Below are 24,527 nucleotides of genomic sequence, written 5' to 3' on the forward strand. Positions count from 1 at the left end.
GTCATATGATTCAATTCAATGGCAATGAATATTTTGATAGTCATATGATTCAATTCAATGGCAATGAGCATCTCTTGCTACGATTACTTGCCTGAAATGAAGTTATTTTCAGTAGAAGTTTCTGCAGAAAAATCCCAAAACCTATACAATAAAGGAACGAAGCCTAGACAATTGGATCAAATGGGAAGAAATTATTGAACTGTGATTCTAGAGAGAGAAACTTGATTTTAGAGAGAGAAAAATTAAAAAAGATGAGAGAGAAAGAAAAAAATTAAAGAGTAATGGAAAAGATGGTATAATTGAATTTTTATTTTTTATTTTGGGGTTTGTTTGTGATAGTTAGATAATAAGGATGCTTAATTTATAAAATTATTAAATATAAGGACCAAATTAACTATTTTCCCTTTGACTTTTAACACCGTTAGTCAATTTTACCCCTCTTTGCTAACGGAATGAAGTTCAAGGCACCGACTTGCAAACTTTTAAACCACAGGGGTGCACTTCGAAAATGGACTAAACCACAAGGTTTATTTTTATACTTTTCCCTTTAAAAAATATATGTTATATAACATAATATTATTAAGATTTTCTAACAAAAAAACATGTATTATTAATGATTCAAAAACATATATTATTTATATATAACATAAGATTACTCAGTATTGATTCAAAAAAACAAAAAAGTACTCGGTATATTATACAATTGATTAAAAAGGAGAGTATATTATACAATTAAAGAAAGTAAAGGAAAGAAACAGCTAATTATCAAACCCTATTTCTCCTATTCTTCTATTCTTCACTCTCACCCACCCACCATCGTTTTCGTTTGGTAAACAAAAGAACAGCTGCCCGCCGCATCTCTTCCTCTCCTCCTCTCTCACACCGCCCTCCCGTCGTCTATCTTTCCGATCTCGCCGTCTCTCTTCCTCTCCTCCTCTCTCACACCGGCTGCCGTCTCTCTTCCGATCTCGCCGTCTCTCTTCCTCTCCTCCTCTCTCACATCACACCGCCCGCCGTCTCTCTTCCGATCTCACATCGTCGTTTCGATCTCTCACTGTTGGTGGTTGATTAAGGTATTTCTGCTCATTACTGTACTGTTTGTTTGTTTGCTTTACATAAACTGCTTGTTTGCTACTGTACTGTATATAAATAGTTTGTTTTTCTGTATATATAGTTTTAGAAATGCATCTTATGGCTGTACTCAAGTTTATGTTGCTTCAACTTTATTAGTTGTTTATGTTGCTTCAACTTTATTAGTCTACTAATTAGTTTAAGTGGATTGTTAAGGTTTAATAATAGTTTTTATAGTAATTTTTCACACATTATGTTACTTCAATTTTTTCCTTTTGCTGTTTGACTGTACTCTGCTTTGTAGAATAAGCAAAATAAGTAATCTTACTTTTTTTCCAGTCACTTACTTAGGTTAGGTTGCAGCTAATTGACCAAACGTTTACATAATTATAATTATGTTGAGTCACTAAAACCTGCACACACATTAAGAGTACAGTCTCAAATATTAGTAAGAGGAAAAGAATAATTATGTGTTACTGTTTTAGTGGTCCTATTTTGTAGTCGGTAAGCAAAATGGTCCTATTTTTTTTTTGTAACTGAGTAGTTGGAACATGATTTCTCTTCATAACTGAGTACTCTGCTTTGTCCTATTTTCAGATGTCTAGCACGGGAGATAATGATAAATCTAAAACTACCGGCGAGGGTACTTCAAATGCTCCGTTAATTTAACTATATGTATTTTTTTTTTGTTTTGTAGAGGATTCTTGTGTCACTGATAATCATTCTCACACAATTGATGATTGATGATCGAGAAGATGTGATGAATAGGATGATTGAAAAGATTTGATGAATTAATGTTGTATTACTTTGACGAAATATTATTTACGTTTCTTTATGTTTTAAATGTAAACTTGATGTATTGTTTTTTAGTTCGTTGTTTATGTTTGAATTTTGAACTTTTATATGAATTCGTTTTGTTTGAATTTTTGAAATTATGTATATTTTAATATTGTTTAAAAATTTAGGTGAATTCAAATCTAAACAGGTTGAACTGAGAACAGTGATGGCAGATCAAAGCTAAACAAAGCGAAGGAAAAAGTAAGAGCTTTAGCTATGTTGTGTTTGACTTTTTTTTTTTTTTTTATGCTTGATTAATAATTCTTTTTCTTTCTGTAAAAGTTCAATTTGGGAGATAATAAGATGCATACTTACTTAAAAAAAAAAAGAAAAAAAGATGCATACTTACTTTCTAATGTGAATTGGTTAATAAAAGGCTGAGGGAATTTATATTTCTAGCAACATTTGATTGTTTTGAATTAGTGTTGGTGGTACACGCTCTGTTTGACTACCAAGAAATGTATGTTAATGAGCACAAGAACTAATGTGTGTATGGCTCTGCTTGTTTTTCTGTTACTAATTCATCTAGTTATTGCATTTTCAATTAAACGTTCTTGAATTGGGCATTAACTGATACCAAAGAGAGCCTGCAAATTGTGTGAAATTTGAGCTTATTCATAGTAATTTTATTGAAGTTCTCTAGGTACAACAATGTGTATTGCATCCTTTTTGAGTCATTGATGATTTCCTACCTTGCGCTCCCACCCAACACTTATCAACTAAGCTATTCTACTCTATTGGAATTTAATCTCTACAAGCAACCCAACTTTACGGTTTCCACTTTTTCAATTGCAGATATAGTATTGACCAATTGATCTGTTGACATTTGTGTTAAGCAGGTGCATTGTCGTAATGGAAAATAAGGAAGAGTTTAAGATATACAATTCAATGACGAAAACATTGGAGGTATTCAAGCCAATAGTTCCTGGAAAGGTTAGCATGTATGTCTGTGGTGTCACTGCCTATGATCTCAGCCACATTGGTCATGCACGTGCTGCTGTTGTCTTCGATGTGCTCTTCAGGTCCATATATATTCTTTATAAATGAAAACATCCATGCTCTATGTGGTAGATATGCATCTCTTATGCAGTTCAGTATCTTTTTTTTTTTTTTTTTTTTTTATTGTTTCTATGTGAGGGCGAGCCTTGGCGCAACGGTAAACGTTGTTGTTGTGTGACCAAGAGGCCACGGGTTCGAGTCTTAGGAGCGGCCTCTTGCCAAAATAAATTGGCAGGGGACCATTTGACAATAGTTATATGACGAAAACACTATGACACACAGATAGAATCAAGTTTTTTCTTTTGAGTCTATAAAATATGATGTTCCTTTAATTGCACTTAAAAGAGAGAAGACGTTGTGCATCAACAACAAAACCCAAAAAAACCTGCAATTTCAAACGAGTGAAAGTATTAGATCAGACTTGAGAGAGGCTGTATGATTCCATTTGTAAAGTTTTGATCTGGTCCAAATGGAAGAAGGTTATGAATAGGATGTTAACTGGTTACTTACTGCTATTATGTACTGTTGTTATTGCAAGACAATCTAAAGGCTAACTATAAACGAAAGCTTTTGGGATTCAAGCTTGCTAGTTGGTGTTACAATAAATGCTGCTTGTTTTTACCAATTCATAGGGTCCGTGGTGTCAATACATATTTAAAATTGTACTTGCCTTAGACTGAGTGGCTCTTTCCCATTGTCTATAATTGGAAAACTATTGACACTATCAAGACGAGGACAGAATTAGAGGTAGAACGGAAAGCAACATATATATGAGTTTAAAGCCCTAACCATATTTACCTCCATTGCGAGTCCGTATTTAACATCTATGGAAGCTTGAAAAATGAAATCCATGTCTAACTGTTTGCAACTTTTTCAATGATAAATGTTCTTCTCCTCTTTATTCATATCTTATTTTTGATTGTTATTGGTGATTCTGATGTAATTACTTTATTTGGACTGCAATTTGCAGATACCTACAACACCTTAGTTATGAAGTTACTTACGTGCGGAATTTTACGGACGTTGATGACAAGGTGAGAATATCGTGATAATGCAGTTTAGGTCGTAACTTACTGCTAGATCCATTTAAGCAATTTTTTTGAGCTTGATTTCAAGGCGGTAAATCTGATATTTATGATGTATTAATTCTTTTTCAGTGTATTGCATTCATCCTTTTTGCAAGATGATGGAGTTACTTTCTTGATAAAAAATTAATAAGCATTGCTTTAGTAAATCTCTTTCACTGTCGTAATTTGGAAAACTGCATGAGACTCTTGTTAACAAAATATGAACAGTAAACAGTTTGCAGAAGATGCAAGTGTGTTTTGTTATTCAGAAACGTAAACAGTAGAGGCGTTAAATAGCCTTACAAAAACAGAAACGCTAAAAGAAAGCCAACGTCTCCCATAAACTAAGGAAACGTGATTACGAATAGATGACTAAGTCTACTCTTAAACAAACTCTAAGATATCCCTAAACATATAGGAACTTATTAAAACACTAACCAACAAACACTCCCCTAAACTAAACATGTCTGCTGCATGTTACTTTATACCATGACTACTCCTGACACCAAGAGCTTCTCTAAGTTTCTCAAATTAAGCTTCAAAGTTTTGGTCATAATATCAGCTACTTGCTCACCGCTATCACAATACTCCATTTTGATTGACCCACAAGGTTGTAAAAGACGCTAGATGCTAGTCGAGCGGATATGGCCCTTATTGATTAATCGGAGATTAATCAGGATTAATCGAATTTGTATTTTTTGTATTTATTTATTTTTTATTAAGTAACGTATTATACATAGTTATTAAAGGCGCAAGGCGCACTAAGGCGCAAGGGGGGTCCTGGAGCCTTGGCGCAACTTAAGGCGCGCGCGTGAGCGACTCGAGGCGAACACAAAAAAATATATCATAAATTCATAATACTAGTCACAAATAGTCAAATAGCAACAATAAAACCATAAAATGCATGAGTTAAGTTCTAGTTAACTACTAAGGCATGAGTTAACTGTTGCGATATGTGGAGTAAAAACTGTCGATCTTTGTCTATCCCTGCTTTTCTTTTATTTTCTGAATTTAAAAAACCCTAAAAAACCCTCAAAACCCTAAATACCCTCAACCCTAAAATACCCTAGGGTAGCTGAGGCGCGCCTTGCGCCTGGCTTAAGGCGCACTAAGGCGCGCGCCTGACTGACCGCGCCCGCCTTTGGGCTCCAGAGGCGCTAAGGCTGGAGCCTTAGCCGAGGCGCACCTTTAATAACTATGGTATTATATAAATACAATTAATACATGAATTATACTATATAAAAATAATAATACAAAATATTTAGGATAGAAAAACATACATATTTTAATATTATTTACATTAATGTCCTTAAAAAAATAACAAATAGATCGATAAAATAATATTTATAACAAAATGTGTTGAAATAAAATAAAATTAATATTCTTAAAAATACATTTGATAGTTTAAGTTTTTTTGTTATTTAATATTTTATTTAAAATTAAAAAAATTGACATAAAATTTAAGGGCCAATTTTTTCAAAAGGGTCGCCTGGGACCGCCTAGGACCGCCTGATACCGCATAGGAGGCTAAAAATTGGTCAACCGATTTATGCCGCCCGACTAGTAGAAATCGGGATGGTGTTCTAAAAATCCCCGCCTAGACGGCCGCTTTGACCGATTTTTAGAACACTGTTGACCCATCGCTCGTGAGATTTCTCAGAAATGAAATCTTACGTCAATATGATTGCTCCTTCTGTGAAAGACTGGATTCTTGGCAAGTTTAATGGTAGAGGAATTATCATATAAAAGTTTGACAAAATTGTGTTGAGTGCCTTCAACTTGGCTTAGAATCCGCTGCATCCAAATACTTTGACAAGCATACGAGGCAGCAACTACGTATTCTGCTTATGTGGTTGATAACATTACTATGAGTTGCTTTTTTGATGCCCAAGCTACTGCTCCACCACTCAACATGAAGACATAACCTGAAGTACTCTTTCGATCATCTAAATTACCGGTGTAGTCACTGTCCGTGTATCCCATCAGTTCTGTTGTGCAGTCCTTTTTGTAAAAGATGTTGAAATCAGTGGTAGCTTGAATGTATCTCAAGATTCTTTTGGTTGCTGACATGTGAGTTTCCATTGGATTTGTCATGAACCGACTTATAAAACATACACTGTACAGTGCCTGTCATATACATTAGGCTTCCCACAATCTGTTTAAACAATGTTTCATCAGCTCTTACTCCTTCCTTCTTGGACAACTTGTTTCCTGGAACCATTGGATTTCGAACTCCGTTGCAACTTTCCATTCCAAATCTTTCAAGTACTTCACTGGTATATTTTCTTTGGCAAATGAAGATTCCATTACTTCCTTGATTTACTTCTACTCCCAAAAAGTACCTCATCTCCCCTAAGTCGGTCATCTCAAACTCGTTTTTCATTGATTTTTTAAAATCTCGCACCATTAGCAAATCGTTACTCGTAAAGATAAAATCATCAACATAGAGACAATCAAAATCTTGTTGTTCTCACACTTTTTTACGAATAAAGTATGATCACACAGCTCCTTTCGAATCCTTCTTTGATAAAGTATCCTTCAATTCTACTGAACCATGCCACAAAGAGCTTTTTTAAGCTTGTAGACATTGTTCTCCTCTCCCTCTACTTCGTAGCCTTGTGGCTGAGCAACATATACATCTTCACTGATTTCGCCATGTAAAAAGACAATTTTTACATCAAGTTGAAAAACTTTCCAATGATTCCTTGCTGCAACAGCTAATACCATCCAAATGGTATCCCATCATGCTACCGAAGCAAAAACTTTGTCATAGTCTATCCCTTTTTAAGCTTGTAGACATTGTTCTCCTCTCCATTCTCGTTTTATTTTGTTCGATAAATCCATTTGACTCCTATCACCTTCACTTCAGAGGGAGCATTTACCAGCCTCCAAGTATCATTTTTTTAATTGCATTGATCTCAAGATCCATTGCCTTCATCAATAGATAAGAACAATGCAAAATTTTGTACCTCACTATCTAAGAGCCCTTCTCCACTAGTATAATCTTCTAGATATGCTGGAGTTTTTCTTTGTCGAGTATTCAAAACAGCAACAACAACATCACTTGAAGTTGTGTTAGAGGAGTTGTCTTCATCTGTTGCTTCTTGATCTTGTGGGGCTGCTGTCTCATTCGAAATGGTGTCATCATCTGCTGCATCTTCTTCATTTGGGGCTGTTTCATCTTCACTTTCCTTGATTGTATGTCTCTTTATAGGCTTCTCCCCAATCTAAAACATCAGTTCTTCCAGTCCCATCCTTCATTTTCTTCAAAAACTACATCTCTGCTGATAGTTACTTTCTTAGTACATGGATCAATCATTTTATACCCTTTTGACTCTTCACTGTATCCGATCAAGACTTGTCTTTGGCTTTGTTCATCCAACTTTTGTCTCTGTGCATAAGGTATATGAACATTCCCAATACATCCAAAAAACCTGAAATAAGCAACGTTAGGTTTAAAACCACTCCAACATTCTTGTGGACTTTTATTTTTCAATGGAGCAGTGGGACTCCGGTTCAGAACATGGCAGGTCCACTTTATAGCGTCTGGCCAGAGCATCTTTGGCATTTTGTTTTCTTCGAGAAGGCATCTTACCATGTTGAGGATCGTACGGTTTTTGCATTCGGTAACTCCATTTTGTTGAGGCGTATAAGTCGTAGTCAGTTGTCTTCGGATTCCTTGTGACTTGCAAAAATCTGAGAATTCTTCGGAATTGAATTCTCCTCTATCTGTTCTCAAGCTGCACATGGATAGACAAGACTCCTTTTCTACCAACAACAACAACAACAACAAAGCCTTAGTCCCGAAATGATTCGGGGTCGGCTAACATGAACCATCATATAAAACCGTGAAAATCAAGTCGTGTCAGCGACACAGATTCGCTCCCTCCACTCCGTCCTATCCACTACCATATTTTCCTCAATTCCCAATAAACTCATATCACTCTCGATCACCCTCCTCCAAGTTTGCTTAGGTCTTCCCCTACCCCTCACCACTACATCCCTTTGCCACTCTTCGGTTCTCCTAACCGGCGCATCAAGCGCTCTACGTCTCACATGGCCAAACCACCTTAGTCGGTTTTCTCTCATTTTATTCTCAATAGATGTGACCCCTACTTTTGTCCTAATTATTTCATTACGCACCCGGTCCTTTCTCGTGTGACCACACATCCATCTCAACATACGCATCTCCGCCACCGACATCTTATGGATGTGGCAGTGTTTCACTGCCCAACACTCCGTACCATATAACAATGCTGGTCTAATTGCCGTCCGGTAGAATTTTCCCTTCAATCTATTAGGCATGCCGGGATCACAAAGGAAACCCGTAGCACTCTTCCACTTCGACCAACCAGCTTTAATCCTATGGGCAACATCTCCATCTACTTCTCCATCCGTTTGGATAATAGATCCTAAATACCGGAAGCAATCCGAGGCCTGAACAACTCTCCCATCTAGGGTGATTGTCCCTGCCTCCCTACTCCTACGGCCGCTAAACTTACACTCCAAATATTCTGTCTTACTTCGACTCAACTTAAAGCCTCTAGATTCTAGAGTTTGCCTCCATAGTTCCAACTTCATCTCCACTCCTTCTTTCGTCTCATCAACCAACACAATATCATCTGCAAACAGCATGCACCATGGTATACCATCTTGAAGTGAACTTGTTAGTTCATCCATAACGATGGCAAATTGAAATGGGCTTAGTGCGGAACCTTGATGCACTCCAATCGTAATAGGAAACTCTTCAGTTTTCCCAACACTAGTACGTACACTCGTGCATACTCCCTCATACATGTCCTTTATGATGTCAATATATTTCCGCGAAATGCCTTTCCTTATCAAGGCCCACCAAAGTACTTCCCTTGGTACCTTATCATATGCTTTCTCCAAGTCAATGAAAACCATATGCAAGTCTTTCTTCTTATTTCGATAGTGCTCCATTAATTCTCTCATTAGATGGATGACTTCCATAGTTGATCTTCCCGGCATAAAGCCAAACTGGTTTTCCGAGATCTTCACCGTCCTCCTTAGCCTTTGTTCAATCACTCGCTCCCAAAGTTTCATAGTGTGACTCATTAATTTGATTCTCCGATAGTTGGCACAATCTTGGACATCGCCTTTGTTCTTATACAAAGGGATTAAGGTACTTTTCCTCCATTCTGATGGCATCTTATTGTTTTTTCCAAATTTTGTTGAAGAACGTCGTCAACCATTCGATTCCTCTTTCTCCCAAACATCTCCAAATCTCAATAGGGATGCCATCAGGTCCTACTGCTTTCTTCAACTTCATCTTACTTAATGCCATTTTGACTTCACCCTTTTGAATTCTCCGCAGGCATTCATGATTTATCATATCGTGATGGATACTTATATCTCCAACATCTTGTTGGCGATCTCCATTAAATAAGTCATCAAAATAGGACCTCCATCGTTCCTTGATATCCTTATCTCCAACTAGGACTTTCTGGTCCACATCCTTCACACATTTAACTTTTCCGAGATCTCGCGTCTTCCTATCTCTCATCCGAGCAATTCTATATATGTCTCTTTCCCCTTCTTTCGTATCCAATCTTGTATACAGATCCCGATTCACCTTTGCTCTAGCATCTCGTATGACCTTCTTTACTTCCCTTTTAGCCTCTTTGTATTTTTCGTAGTTCTCGTCACTCCTACATTTCCCCAATAGTTTATAGGATTCTCTCTTACTCTTTACTGCTTGTCGTACTTCTTCTGTCCACCAAGATGTGTCCTTACCCGGTGGCATGCTACCTTTAGATTCCCCTAGAACTTCCTTCGCTACTTCCCTTATACTATGCTCCATCTTATTCCATATCGAATCTATATCTGAATCCATATTGCAAGTCCAAATATCTTTTTTGGTCATCTCATCCACAAATTTTTGTTGATTCTCCCCTTGCAATTTCCACCACTTAATCTTAGTCTCTACTTGAGGTGTTTGTTTTCTTATACATTTCCTACTTTGAAAATCTAGCACCACTACTCTATGTTGGGTTGTCGTACTCTCACCAGGGATCACCTTACAATCAATATAACTCTTTCTCCAAGCACTCCTTACTAAGAAGAAGTCAATTTGGCTCGCATTACCGCCACTCCGATAAGTCACTAAGTGGGATGTTCTCTTCATAAACCATGTGTTCATGATACTCAAGTCATAGGCTGATGCGAATTCCAAAATATCATTTCCTGCTTCATTCTTATCTCCAAAACCATACCCTCCATGAACACTCTCAAACCCATCTCGCCTAGAACCCACGTGTCCATTGAGATCACCCCCTAGTACCATTTTTTCATCCCTAGGAACCTGTTGCACCACTTCCTCTAAGTCATCCCAAAAAGCTTGTCTTATAGACACATCTAATCCTATTTGTGGCGCATATGCACTAATGACATTCACAACCTCATCCCCTATCACTAGCTTAACACTCATAATTCTATCGCTCTTCCTAGACACCGCTACTACCTCATCAATATACTCCCTATCAATAAGAATACCTACTCCATTTCTACCCTTATCCTTTCCTGAGTACCAAAGCTTATAACCCCAAGGAGCTATCTCTCTAGCCTTGGCTCCAACCCACTTGGTTTCTTGTAGGCATAATATATTTATTCTCCTCCTCTTCATAACATCTACAATTTCAGCTAATCTTCCTGTCAAAGAACCTATGTTCCATGTCCCAAAGCGTAACCTACTACCCTTACCCCTACCCCTACCATTACCGTGGACTAGCTTATTTACCCGCAACCCTTGCATATTTGACACCACCCCCGGGTCCTGGGGTGGCGCGCCGCTTCGGGGCGACGACCTAGCAACCCTTGCACATTTATCACTACACCCGGGTCTAAGAAGTGCAGCGCGTCGCTGAGTAGGGAACGCCCAACGGTATTTATATTATGGTTCATGTCATAAGATGTGGCTAAGTTTTACGCTGGCCGCCACAAACCTACCGCAACCCTCCTCCTTTGTCCGGGCTTGGGACCGGCTGTAAAGGCCACCAAGTGACCCTCACAGGCGGAGTTACTCCTTTTCTACCATTATTTTGAAATTTTTAAAAGTTGTAAACGCCTCACTTTTCTCATTCACGAAGTATACCCACAATTTTTTGCTAAAATCATCTATGAAAGTCAGCAAGTACCTCCTTTTACTATAAGATGCTGATGAGATAGGGCCACAAATGTCGGAGTGAACAAGTTGTAGTTGTCTTGTAGCTCCCCACTTGCTCTTCTTTGATATAATTTCTCTATGTTGTTTTCCCAACATGCAACTCGTGCACTTCTTTGTTGGTGTTTTGATGTTTGGAAGCCCACTAACCATCTCCTTATTGTGCAGCAACAATAGACTTTTGTAGCTCAGATGCCCTTATCTCTTATGTCAAATCTCACTTGGTTCTTCATTGTATGCATTAAAATAGGAGGATGATTCCATGAGTGTGTTTGCAATGACTACAAACATCCTATTTGCAGTCATTATACTCTCCATTATGAGCCCACGAGTTGGATGAAACAGCTTGCAAGTTCCATGTTTGATCAGAATAGTAATTCCTCGATCTTTAGTTGACCTACACTGAGCAAATTGTTACATAATTTGGGTATAAAATACACATCACTCACAGTTTGAACTTGGCCTCCAGTCTCCAGCTTTATACTTCCTTTACCCATCACCACCAGTTTAGAATTATTCCCAAGTTTCACAGAATGTTTGAAATCCTCATCAAGATTCATGAACCAATCTTTGTTTCTAGACATGTGGTTTGAGCATTCGGAATCAAGAAACCAGATTCCTTCCTTTTTGTTTTGTTTTAGACCTACATGTGCCATTAGAAGCATCTCATCTTCATCATTGATTTTAGCATAGTGTGCTCTCTTATCCCAATTGGGAAATTCAAACTGATAGTGCCCAAAATTGCTGCACTTATAGCATTGCACAGTTGCCTTATCAATAGGTTGTCTTCCTCTTCCTGTGCCTCGGCCCTTGGTTGAGCCTTTGCCTCTTCCTCCTCGAACTTCATATGTGACCTTCAACGCCTGTTCTTTTTCAAAAGGGCCTTTCATTCTCTGTTCATGAATTAATAGACTACTTTGGAGTTGATCCACAGTAAGAGTATCAACATTATTTGATTCCCCAATAGAGCACACTACATAATTGAATTTTGTAACTAAAGAACATATGATCTTTCCTGTAATATCAGCTTCTTTGATATTCTCGCCACACGCTTTCATCTTCTTAGCAATAGAGAGCGTTCTTCCAAAGTAAGCATTGACCGTTTCTCCTTCCTTCATTCTTAATGTTTTGAATTCAGTCTTGAGAGCATGGAGTTATGCTCGCTTGACTCTTGTTGATCCCTTGAATTTCTGCTTCATTGAATTCCATATCTGTTTGGAGGTATCGTCATTGAGAATGGTCTCCATGATTTCTCTATCAATGGCTTGATAGAGGTAATTCTTCACCTTCTTGTCCTTCAATTGTTGTTCTCCGATCACCTTCGTCTCTGGTTCGGTTGGCTCTCTTCTTGCTGGAATCACAGTTATTCCATCTTCTACTAGGGTCCATAATTCCTTTGCTCGAAGGAAATTCTCCATCAGCTTTGCCCAGTGTTCATAGTAGCCATCAAATTTGGGGATAGCAGGTTGTACAAACGTGTTGTTGTTGGCACTGCTCTCTGCCATTCTTTCTCACCTTCCTCTCGTGTTTCACTCAATGAAACTCTCTTCATCCTTTTCTCCCAGTGTTCATAGTAGCCATCAAATTTGGGGATAGCAGGTTGTACAAACGTGTTGTTGTTGGCACTGCTCTCTGCCATTCTTTCTCACCTTCCTCTCGTGTTTCACTCAATGAAACTCTCTTCATCCTTTTCTAACTCAGGCCTGATGTGGCTCTGATACCAAATGTTAGCAAAATATGAACAGTAAACAGTTTGCAGAAGATGCAAGTGTCTTTTGTTATTCAGGAATGTAAATAGTAGAGGCGTTAAATAGCCTTACAAAAACAGAAACCCTAAAAAAAAGCCAACGTCTCCCATAAACTAAGGAAACGTGATTACAAATAGATGACTAAGTCTACTTTTAAACAAACTCGAAGATATCCCTAACAAATAGGAACTTATTAAAATACTAACCGGCAACTCTTGGCCCTTTTGATTTAAACATGTCATTCTCGCTGTTTTAACTAAATTGGTGGAGTGTAACATGACATAGTTGTAGTTTTATGGTACGGCAGATTTACTTCAAATATAGGCCTATTGGTTTGAAATTGGATGCTTCACAATATCAATTTCTGTAATCACCAATTGCTGGCTGCTTTTTCACCTTCCTATCTCTTTTTCGGAAGAGAGCTGGGAGAAAATATGATTTCAGTTAATATTTTCGACTTCTTGGATATGAAAATTTCATTTGCACTTTAATGCAACATTCCTTCTAAATGTTGCTACGGTCGAATTATTTGCCTTGCTAATGAATTATAACTAGAAAATCATTACTGCTTTCCAGTTTATTGGTAATATTCATATAGCAGAAGTGAAGTTATTATTTTGAAATTTGACCAAAGATATTTGAATATTGTGTTTCTAAGGCTTGTCACTTATTCCTAGGAGCTCTGTGAGGTTACTAGATAACAGTTAATCAACATTTACACCCCACCAGAAAAAAAAAAGAAAAAAAAAGAAAGAAAGAAAATAAAGATGAAGTTTGTTGGCTACTCTTCTTGGGTGGCAACAGCTGTTTGTCTGTTGTGTCTTCTAAATTGTGAAAATTACTGTCTCACAGATGGCCGCATTCCTTCATTGAGGCTCTCTTGCTTGTATGTTTGCACCCTTCATAATGTTATTGAATTTTTTCAATGCAATTGAATTTCTCAAATAGCTAGGCGTGTGGTGTTGGAGGTCCAAGAAATATGTCCCAGAATAGATTTTTTTTAGGATATAACTTAATTTTCTGGATATTGTCTTTCTGAATGTATACTTGGTGTGCCAATGTGTTAACAAAAGATTATTTGTGGACTAGATGAAAATATAATGTATAATTTATCTCCAAGTGTGACAGAAGATAACTTTTCTAACTGGCTTAGATGAAGGCATGATATGTTAATTTGGGAGTTCCATATTAAATATCTGGCTTGATTTTTTTTTTCTCTATATATTTTTACAATGGCAGTATAGAATATGATCACTAGACCACCTCCTTTTATGTAATTTCTGTGCTTCTTTGAAACTTTGGTGCGGAACAAGTCAACTGAACATGTGAAGCTCTTAAGCAATGCTTAAGATGTAGTGTAAGGCTTCCAGTTTTTTGTGTAAAACATATTTCTGACTATGATAAGATGTAAAAGTGGCTTTTAGTTCCATTTCAGTGCATTAACATATAGGATGACTATCTGTGAATTTCACAACTGCTTATGTCTATTTCTTTTTGCAGATAATTCGCAGAGCGAATGAACGTGGTGAGGATCCATTTTCTTTAAGTAGCCGGTTTTGTGAGGAATATCTTGTTGACATGGACAGCTTGCACTGCCTCCGTCCTACACATCAACCACGAGTGACTGAACACATAGAACAGATCAAGGACATGATCACACAGGTTTGTTCTTGTAAATAACTTGAATATGGAGTCTGAAGCTTGTGCTTTCTGTTGGTAAAGAAAGAGGAACCTGTCCCGAACTGATGTACTTTGATTTTAATTAATGAAAGAAGGAAAGGTTTTTACTATTATACTTTGTCATCTCTCTGATGCCTAGTGGAAAGAAACAAAGAAAGTCCTAGGATATGTAAGTAGCTTATGCATAGTGCTGTATTGCGAATTTGTGAATAATCTATTTCTACTGTGATAAATTTATTGGGTAGGAAATCATAGCTTAGTTATGATTATGAATGCCATAAGTTAGATGGTTTAGTTATTGGTTTGTGGTATTTTTTTTTAGTTGCATTCTGATCTTATTGGATGACAGGCGTCATTTCTGTAGCTTTCTTGTCCACAGTAGATTTTATTTGAGAGTTTTATTGTTTAATTTTGTGGTTAAAATAGGTGGCAATGTTTTCTGCAGATTATCAACAATGGATTTGCGTATGAAGTCGAGGGTGATGTCTTCTTTGCTGTTGATAAATATCCGAAGTACGGTCAGTTATCAGGGCAGAAACTGGAAAATAATAGAGCTGGTGAACGTGTTGCTGTTGACTCAAGAAAACATAATCCTGCTGACTTTGCATTATGGAAGGTAGAATTATTGTCAATATTAGCTGGAATTTGTATTTTTGACAACACTATGAGAACCTATCTTTTATTCATTTTTGCAGGCTGCAAAACCCGGTGAACCAAGTTGGGAAAGCCCTTGGGGTCCTGGACGACCAGGTTGGCATATAGAGTGCAGTGCAATGAGTGCTCACTATCTGACCTTCAAATTTGACATTCATGGTGGTGGAAGTGATTTAACATTTCCCCACCATGAGAATGAGATTACACAGAGTGCTGCTGCATGCCAAGAAAGCAATGTCAATTACTGGATGCATAATGGACATGTCACCAATAACAATGAGAAAATGTCAAAGTCTTTGGGCAACTTCTTCACAATACGCCAGGTAAATTAGTTATCAGTTTGGTGTATTTGTTCCACTCCATTCATCATTTATATCTATTTCTAGTCTGTACTTTCTTTTCCAGATTTTATTTTCAGCCCACAAATACATGTAGATAACCTGTTCAATTCTTTTAGGTAACAGAAAGATACCATCCATTGGCTGTGAGACACTTTCTGATGAGTGCACACTACCGCTCTCCCCTCAATTACACTGTTTTGCAGCTGGAGAGTGCATCTGATGCCATCTTTTACATTTATCAGGTTTAAAAGCTCATTCTTGTTCTACTGGATTTTTTTTTTTATATTGTGTGTAGATCTTAGCCAATTAGTAGTGTGTAGTTTAGTTTTCAAAGTAGAAGGTATTTATAACTGGGATGTGTGTTTGTTGAATCATTTACTTACCAGATTAGGTCTTATCAGCTCTGTTGTTTCTTCTAGAATTTGAGCAATTTTTAGCTTTATGGCCCTTTCCTTGTTTTTGCAGGATGTGTCCTGTGTAGTTGGATCTGATCTTGTCATTTATTGTACTTGTGTGTGAAATCAATTTTGTGCCATATGTTGTTTGATTCAATGATAACTATCTAGTATTGCAAACATAAGCATTAGTTTGATGTGATTAATTTCACAGCTTTCTAACGTTTTCATGCTTTACTAAGATGACACAAATTGCAAAAGAAACAAGTGCTTGCTTTCATCACACCTAAAAACAATATATATTCGTACTTTGGCAAACATCGTGATCAAGTCCCTGAGTTATTTGATTTTATTTTATTGAGTGATTCAAATTTATTTTGTTCTAGCTCTTTCAGTTTTATCTTCAAGTCACATTTAGACCTTTGACTTTTTATTTTACATTTTCTGGTGAAGAATTGCTGTTAGATAAGTCCTGAATGTAACCTAAAATAAAATAAGTGCTCAAAGAGAGGTAAAATAATATTTTGAGTGTAGAGCTCAATTAGACTTCAAAACAAAAAGCTAGGAAATTGAATAGAAAAGAATAAAATAGTTTAGGGGTGTTTAACGAATTTTTTTTTTGTAGACATTGCAAGATTTTGAGGAGGCTTTATCGTCGTTTCAAGATGGAAACTCGAAGGAGGGAGCGGGGAAGAATGGGAAAATGGGTGGGGTTAATGCTGATGCTGAGAAATGCATGAATAGATTGCGTGATGAGTTTGAGACTAAAATGTCAGATGATTTAAGCACTTCACATATACTGACTGGTGCTTTTCAAGAAGCCTTGAAGTTCATAAACGGTTCTCTGACCACACTCAAGGTATAGTTCTATATTCTTTTTAAGATCCTTAACTATGTTTTTCTGTTTACCTTGAGGAATATGGCAAATTATTGTTTCCTTGAGTTTTGGCAGAAGAAAAAGCAAAAACAAGCATCATTGATTCAATCCCTTAAAGAAATAGAGAAAGAAGTTAAGTTGGTTCTGGATGTCCTTGGTTTACTTCCTTCATTCACATATGCTGAGGTGACACTTGTCATTTATTTCAAAACATTTCTTTTGAATAATCTAGTTCGTTTGTCCAAGACTTAAAAAGTAAAAAAATGGACAGGTTTTGCAGCAGTTAAAAGAGAAGGCATTGAAGAGGGCGGAGTTAACGGAGGATGATGTGCTGCGATGTATCGAGGAAAGAACAGTAGCAAGGAAAAACAAGGATTTTTCAAAAAGTGATGAGATTAGAGCAGAGTTGAGTTCAAAGGGTATTGCACTTATGGATGTGGGTAAGGAAACTGTATGGAGACCATGTGTGCCTGTTGAACAAGAACAAAAACAAGAACAGGAAGAAGCACCATCTGTTGTACAAGACCCAAAAAACTCTTTACCATCTGTATCCAGTTGATGTCCTGTTTTTTTTCTCTGGCCCAGAAGAGCAAAACCCATATTACAAAAAATCCCATTTATGTTATTCCAACACTTGGGAAGTTTTACATGTAACAGCATTATGACAAAACATGATATAGGGTTAACCATCATAACTACGGGAATATGAAGGTTAACTTAGCATTGTATTATCTACAATTTAATGGATTTGAAGTCGATCATAAACCTAATATAGTTACATTCTACCCTTTCTTCTTATGCTTAGGTAAAGTTCGCTGAGAATTGATATAACAGTAGTTTTGATACGATATGCATATCTTGCATAGGGGTGATAATGAGCCATGTTAGCTCGTAAACTATTCGAGCTCGGTTTGGTCAAATCTCGGTTTGAGAGAGATCAGACCAACATTAACATGCTGAGCCTGAGCCTGAGCCTCTTTAATATTTTGCCGCGCGCTAATTAATATACTAATGCCCTTGTAGCTTCTATTGTTTAATATTTGATGCATGCACTTATTAATATTGATTAAATTCGTATAATAATTATTAATAGAAAAAAACAAATGTGCATAATAATTAATTATTAAAAGAAAAAAACCAAGAAAATGCTCTAATTTCTTATTTATTTAATTCCTCTATATTTTTGTAATTTATGTTTTAAATTGTTAAAGACGATGTTCTAAATATTGTCACATATGTTCTAAACTTTATAATTTGTGTTCTAAAAATTAAGATAATGTTTTAAAAAAATAGTAATTATATGGGTCATTTTTTTGTTCAAAAAAAAAAAACTCAAATTCTAAATAACATAACGTATGTTCTAAAAAACATAACATATGTTCTAAAGTTTATAGTTTGTGTTTCAAAAATTAAGTATAATTTTCTAAAAAAAGCAGTAGATATCTGGATCGTTTTTTCATTTGTTCTATAATATAATTTATAACTCATGTTCGAAAAAACATAACACGTGTTCTAAAAAAACATAACGTATGTTCTAAAAAATATGTCGTACGTTCTAACTTCATAATTCGTGTTTTAAAAGTTAAAATATATGTTATAACGTATGTTTTAAAAAATATATAGTTTGTGTTGTAAAAATTAAGTATAATGTTCTAAAAAATCAGTAGATATCTGGATCGTTTTCTCATTTGTTCTATAATATAATTTATAACTCATGTTCGAAAAAACATAACACATGTTCTAAAAAATATAACGTATGTTCTAAAAAATATGTTGTACGTTCTAAACTTCATAGTTCGTGTTTTAAAAGTTTAAAATATATGTTTAACGTATGTTTTAAAAAATATATTTTCTTATATAACATAAATTACAAAAATATAAAGGAATTAAATAAATAAGAAATTGGAGCATGTTTTTGGATTTTTTTATTAATAATTCATTATTATGGACATTTTATTTCTATTAATAATTCATTATTATGCAAATTTCTTTTTTTTTCTATTAATAATTTATTATTATGCACATTTAATCAATATTAATAAGTGAATGCATCAAATATTAAATAATAGAAGCTAAAAGAGCATTGGTTTATTAAGCAGTGCACAACATAATACACAAGAAAAGCAAATGATTCAATGGTAAGGAGTGTGGAGTGGAAGGGAGGAGGCCAGGGTTCGACCCCCCAAGCAGTAGCATTTTTCAACGTTTTTTTTTAAATTTTCTACCCAAAACGGCTCGAGTCGAGTTCATATTTTCGAGCTTCGAGCTTTGCTTAAACAGACGATTCAAGTTCAACTGATATTTGTTTAGAAACTATTCAGGCTTGGTTTCGGTTCGTCTTGTTAACATCTGATTCTTGCATGAATTGATTAATATTTTTTAAGTAATTTATATTTTTTTAGGGTAATTAATTTATTAGTCCCAAGCAGTAGCGTTTTTCAGCGTTTTTTTTTAAATTTTCTACCCAAAACGGCTCGAGTCGAGTTCATATTTTCGAGCTTCGAGCTTTGCTTAAACAGACGATTCAAGTTCAACTGATATTTGTTTAGAAACTATTCAGGCTTGGTTTCGGTTCGTCTTGTTAACATCTGATTCTTGCATGAATTGATTAATATTTTTTAAGTAATTTTATATTTTTTTAGGGTAATTAATTTATTAGTCCCTATATTTTGACAAAACACACTGTTTAATCCATAACATTTTTCTCGATGAATTGTTTAGTCCCTAACGTTATTCTCGGTGAACTGTTTAGTCACTGCCGTTAGACTCTCATGAAGATTTTGTTAGTCAATTTGGATTTGCGTTCTTCTTTTCCTTTATTTTCCTTTCCTTTAAACTCCAATGCATCTGAAATCAACTTTGAGTGTTCTTCTTCTTGATTTTCTTCTTAATCGTTCAAATTCGTAAGCATTGGGGTTGTTCTTTTTATCGTTCTCCATACAAATAGCTTCTTCTAAATTGGATTTCCTTTTCTAAAGTTTGAAGGTAAATAGTAAAGGGTAATTTAGTCATTTTCGAAGTCATAAACGGTAAAAAATCTAACAAACAGACGGAATGACTAAATAGTTCACTGAGAAAAGGTTAGAGACCTTATCATGTGTTTTTGAAAATATAGAACTAAACAGTGTGTTTTATCAAAATATAGAGACTAATAAATTAATTACTTTTTTTATGGTAGTAATTCTATATTCTTGTAATATGAAGAATTATAAGAGATTATTAATAATTATATGGCGAATTCTATAATAAAAAATTTAGTTGGAGAGAAGATATAAGTTTATATACATAATAGGTTTATATCCTCACTATGTTTGAAAACAAAGTATATGGACACTTTGTTTTCTAAACCGATAATATAAGTACTCATAAATCGTCTGCAGTATTCCGACAAAAAAAAACTCATTTCTTTCTCCTTTCTTTTTCACATTTTTCTTTTTAATCTTCCTATTTTATTGATCTATTTTGAGGAGGATGAATGATCTTCCTTTTTCCTCTTCACACTGAGTTAGATTTCTGTAATTTTTTTATTGCCTTTTTAGTCTGTGTACATATATTTCACCGGAACTATTTATCCATCTGATTGTATCTGCTCTCTATTATTCTGTAGTTTATGCTTTTTTTTTGGATTTAGCAAGAGCGAAAATAGTTCATTTTATCCGTAGATCAATAAATCTACGTGGTTGGAACAAAAAAAAAAAGATTAAGATCTGAATATTCAGAATGGTCTAAAGGATGGAGTTTGGATTTTAGATGTCTTTCTACAGATTTGGATTAACGAGAAATATATTGTTCTTTTGTGTTTTTTGTGCTTTTTATGGGTTCTTTTTGCTCTTTGTAGTCATTTTTATCCCATCGTGGACATTGTATTTGCTTTAGTACGTGAGGTTTTATTCCTTACAATTTGCTTGTTGTACTTTTTCATTTTTTATCTAATGAAATTACAAGCATTTTTCTCAAAAAAAAAGTACTCATTAAATTCAGGGAGAGTTTGGATCACAAAGGGTAAAGGAAATGGAATCAAGAAAGGGAAACTAAAGGAAAGAAGGAATAAGCATTAATTCCCCTATATGTTTGGATATGTTTAGAAAAGAGAATGAGGTAAAGCGAATCATTATTGTTTAGTTCGGTTAAGTTCGGTAGCATTCAGTTAAGTTCAGTAGTATTCAATTAAATTCAGTCCAGTTCAGTATTCAGTAGCATTCAGTTCAATTCAGTTCAGTTCAGTTCAGTTTTTTTCAGAGATAAAGAACAGAGCCTAAATCCTTATTTTTAATATATTTTAAGAATTAAGATTTATGAATTAGATATTAAGATTTATTTTTTAGGATTTAGAATTTATGAATTGGAGCTTAGAATTCTTGAATTGGAGTCTAGAATTCTTAAATTGAAGTATAAAATCATACCTTATTTATGATATATATAAAAGAAAGTGACATATTTCGAATTAATTTTGGTAATATGATTTAGTTGTAATTTTGTATTTAAATATATTATTTCATTTTCAAAAAACTATTTACAATCATATCAAATCATAATTTTGAATTATATCAAGTTAATAAAATCATTATTTTTAATCTATTTTAAGAATTATAGAGTTTATGAATTGAGGATCTAGAACATATTATCTAGAGTTTATGATTATGAATTTAAGTTTAGAATTTTTAAATTAGGGATAAAAGTATATTTTATTTTGATAGATAATCTAATTTAGTTGTAATTCTAAATTTAATTACGATAAGCTAGTTACTTACTAGCCTCTCTACCGGGGTCACTTCCAATTTCTCTTTCTCTTCTCTCAATCATAGCTGTATACAAAGTTACAATTCTTGCGTCTCTGTCATCGACCTCTATTCCACTGGGCTTCTCTTCTTTTTTTCTCCTTTACACACATCTTCGACTTCAACATCTTTTACATTCAGACTCCATAGCCAATTTCAATAATTCTCAAGTTTGGGCACCAGTTTGAAGGATTGAAGGAAGAAGAACTGGGCTTCTCTTTCTTCTTCTCCTCTACACATCCATCTTTGACTTCAACACCTAAACCTCCCTCTTTTACATTCAGATTCCATATTTACATTCAGATTCAATCGTCAATTTCAGTAATTCTCAAGTTTGGGCACTAGTTTAAGACTTAAAAGAAGAAGAGAAGGGTTGCGTTCATGATTTCAACCACCCACGTGTAAACAGCCAGAAAAGGTGAGCAATCTGAGCAATTGATTTTAAGCCTATGGAGTTCATTTACATTGAAATTGAATGTACAATCAGTCTTTTTTTTTTGGGAGAACAAACTTAGTAGGTTCTACATGGCTTAATTTAGATTGGAATTGGATGTTTAATAGGGGTCATTTAGATTGAAATTGAAGGTTTAGTAGGTTCAACAGGAATTTCAAATAATATGCATGCTCTATCCTTGATATTAAATTGCTCCAGAACTTGGCCCAGATGAAATTTTGTTCATTTTCATTTTCTTCTTCTTCTTTTGTATTGGTGGTTATAGTTTTTTTTACCAGTATATTCTTTTTCACAAGCTCTGATTTTGTAAAATTATCTCTTACATCAAATAAAAACTTTCATATTCCCATGCCTAAATTGTACTCATGCTTTCACCAGTGTCTGACTTTGTAGCCCCCATTCTATATAGTATATTATTGCACTTAATTCAAATTTTTTGATTAGTACTTGTTTCAATTTATATCTCTTATTTTCTATGGAGAATCTATGTTTCCAATTCAGTTTGTTAAACTAGTATAGACTTCTAAGCCCTCAATATAAATCTTGTCCCCTAAACTTCCCGGACGGTTTGATTAATATTTTTTTTCACATTATGGTCTAAATCTAAAGGGAATAGATGCAATTTAATTAATGTTGAAGCTGATTTCAAATATTAAAAACAATAATAGTCTTGAAGTCAGTCAAATTGCATTGAAATCTAGTCTTTACCTCTCTAGAAACGAATTACATTTTTCCTTTTTCTTATGGCCGAGATTCTAGTTTTCAATACAATGTTGAACTAATACATTGGTTTTGAATGTGAGCAACTAACTAGCCATATGTATTTGTGTATTTACTCAGGTGTTTATCATTTTAGTTATTTCAACATATGCAAATTTCTCTGGTTTTGAGTTATTCATAACAAACTTTTGCTCTGTTGAGGTAATTTGCTAGTTATTCTAATTCCTTGAATGGTGGATATATTTAGATGCTCTCTATTTCAATGTGTGTTGATTACAAGGAATAGAAGAAACTTGATTAGATGCTTCACATTCACATTTGGAATAAATGTTATGACATTAAGCTAAGCCTTGAGTATAGAGCTAAACAAGTTGCATGAACTTCCTATAAAATACTGAATTGCAGCTCAAAATTTTGATCTTCAGTGTTGATGACCATGGCTCAAACAACTTTATAAGACACTTCTTCGTAAGGATGAACTTTGCAAGATCAAGTTCAACCTTAAATCTTTCTTATAGGACCATTCTTATAAATTCAAAGTTTAGCTCTCTTTTGCCTTCATCAGACCAAGTGAAAAGTCTTGGTAGCTAATATTAAATCAAGAAGTTATTATTAGAAACCATTTGTATGAGTATCTAGTTGAAATTTATACATCAAATTAATACTTTTCTAGATAGAGATAGGAGGTGCATCGATTTTTCTTGAAATGACTAGCGATTACTGCTTCTATATTTTTGTCCTCTTTTCTAATAACTATCCAAAATTACGGTTTCACCTGTTTGATTTTTGTAATATATTGTGTACATGTGCTGAAGTCTATGGATACTCTCTTAATTACATAATTTTGAAGTTAAATTTTTTATTGTCATAGTAAAAGACTCTAGCTAGTTAAACATGAATTATGTGTAACCACAAAATAATAGAGTTGCAAAGCTATGAAAATGATAGCTAATACATTTAAAATAGCACGGGTAATTTTGAGGATCCCCACTGGAGTTAATGTTTGCGTCTTAATGCCCCAAGTTGAATAGTTCGAGTGGTGTATACTATGTTCTTTGCTGTGTAGTTATTGACAATATAGTTGATCTGACTTTTACTTGCCTTATGTGGTTTAAGTTCCTTAAGATTAGGCATTGTTTGTTCATCTTCTCCTTTTCCTAGTTTCATATAATGATTTAGCATATTTCGATCTCCTTTTAATATGTAATTTCTTAAAATGGGCCCAGGATCCAGAATAACGAAGACTTTGAGGAAGTTTTGTCACAATTTATGGTGAACTTTTGGAACCAAATTGAAAATTGTGTGGCTTTCAGCAGTGCAGTACTGGAAAAGTAATGGCCCCATTATGATAGAAAATAATTTAGTTTTTGTATCTTAGGGTACTGATAATCACTATATCCTTTTTCCAGAAGGACCTTCTTAATGAAACAATGAAGACTATGAAGATTGTTGTTGCCTATAGTTCAGTGGAAAGCTAGAACTTAATAATTCATAAAGCTTACTGTGTACTTTCATCAAGCACTTGTATAGAATTGAAGGAAATCAGATTAGGGTCGGTTGTAGCAATTAATCGACCCTAATACCTGGCATTGGGGTCAGTTGTTTACAATCAACTAATCCTTTAGTTTTATACTATGTTTTCGTGTACTTGAGAGTGGAGATTTGAGAAGAAAGAATATGAGGCCGGTGAAACTCATTACCACTGGCTCCAAAATAGTTCCAA

General features: G+C 34.9%; 1 protein-coding gene and 1 long non-coding RNA gene across 5 annotated transcripts; both read left to right on the forward strand.

Moving 5' to 3' along the window:
• The first annotated feature begins 743 nt into the window (after positions 1-743).
• Positions 744-17,650, forward strand: LOC136235264 (cysteine--tRNA ligase 2, cytoplasmic). 4 transcript variants are annotated; one of them, XM_066024859.1, is made up of 12 exons: positions 745-1,073; positions 1,669-1,714; positions 2,037-2,109; positions 2,748-2,930; positions 3,878-3,941; positions 14,406-14,567; positions 15,031-15,201; positions 15,281-15,562; positions 15,697-15,822; positions 16,601-16,834; positions 16,928-17,038; positions 17,124-17,650. In XM_066024859.1, the coding sequence occupies exons 4-12, from the start codon at positions 2,761-2,763 to the stop codon at positions 17,409-17,411; spliced, it is 1,608 nt and encodes a 535-aa protein (XP_065880931.1). In that variant the 5' UTR covers positions 745-1,073; positions 1,669-1,714; positions 2,037-2,109; positions 2,748-2,760; the 3' UTR covers positions 17,412-17,650. The 4 variants fall into 4 exon arrangements, with proteins under 4 accessions (XP_065880954.1, XP_065880931.1, XP_065880939.1 ...); XM_066024867.1 differs by having other exon boundaries at positions 2,057-2,109; XM_066024882.1 differs by lacking the exon at positions 1,669-1,714 and having other exon boundaries at positions 744-1,073; positions 2,057-2,109.
• A 3,968-nt stretch (positions 17,651-21,618) lies between these two features.
• On the forward strand, positions 21,619-24,263 carry LOC136235285 (uncharacterized). The gene is made up of 2 exons (XR_010691745.1): positions 21,619-22,048; positions 24,031-24,263. It is a non-coding gene; the product is annotated as an uncharacterized lncRNA (long non-coding RNA).
• The last annotated feature ends 264 nt before the right edge of the window (positions 24,264-24,527 follow it).

The sequence above is a fragment of the Euphorbia lathyris genome, chromosome 1, assembly GCF_963576675.1.
Source record: "Euphorbia lathyris chromosome 1, ddEupLath1.1, whole genome shotgun sequence".
Taxonomy (NCBI): domain Eukaryota; kingdom Viridiplantae; phylum Streptophyta; class Magnoliopsida; order Malpighiales; family Euphorbiaceae; genus Euphorbia; species Euphorbia lathyris.

Coding starts and splice junctions, on each gene's coding strand:
- LOC136235264 (XM_066024882.1), top strand. CDS start 2,761: ATGGAAAATAAGGAAGAGTTTAAGATATACAATTCAATGACGAAAACA. Junction 2,931..3,877: donor GTCTTCGATGTGCTCTTCAG/GTCCATATATAT, acceptor TGCAATTTGCAG/ATACCTACAACACCTTAGTT. Junction 17,039..17,123: donor CTTCATTCACATATGCTGAG/GTGACACTTGTC, acceptor AAAAATGGACAG/GTTTTGCAGCAGTTAAAAGA.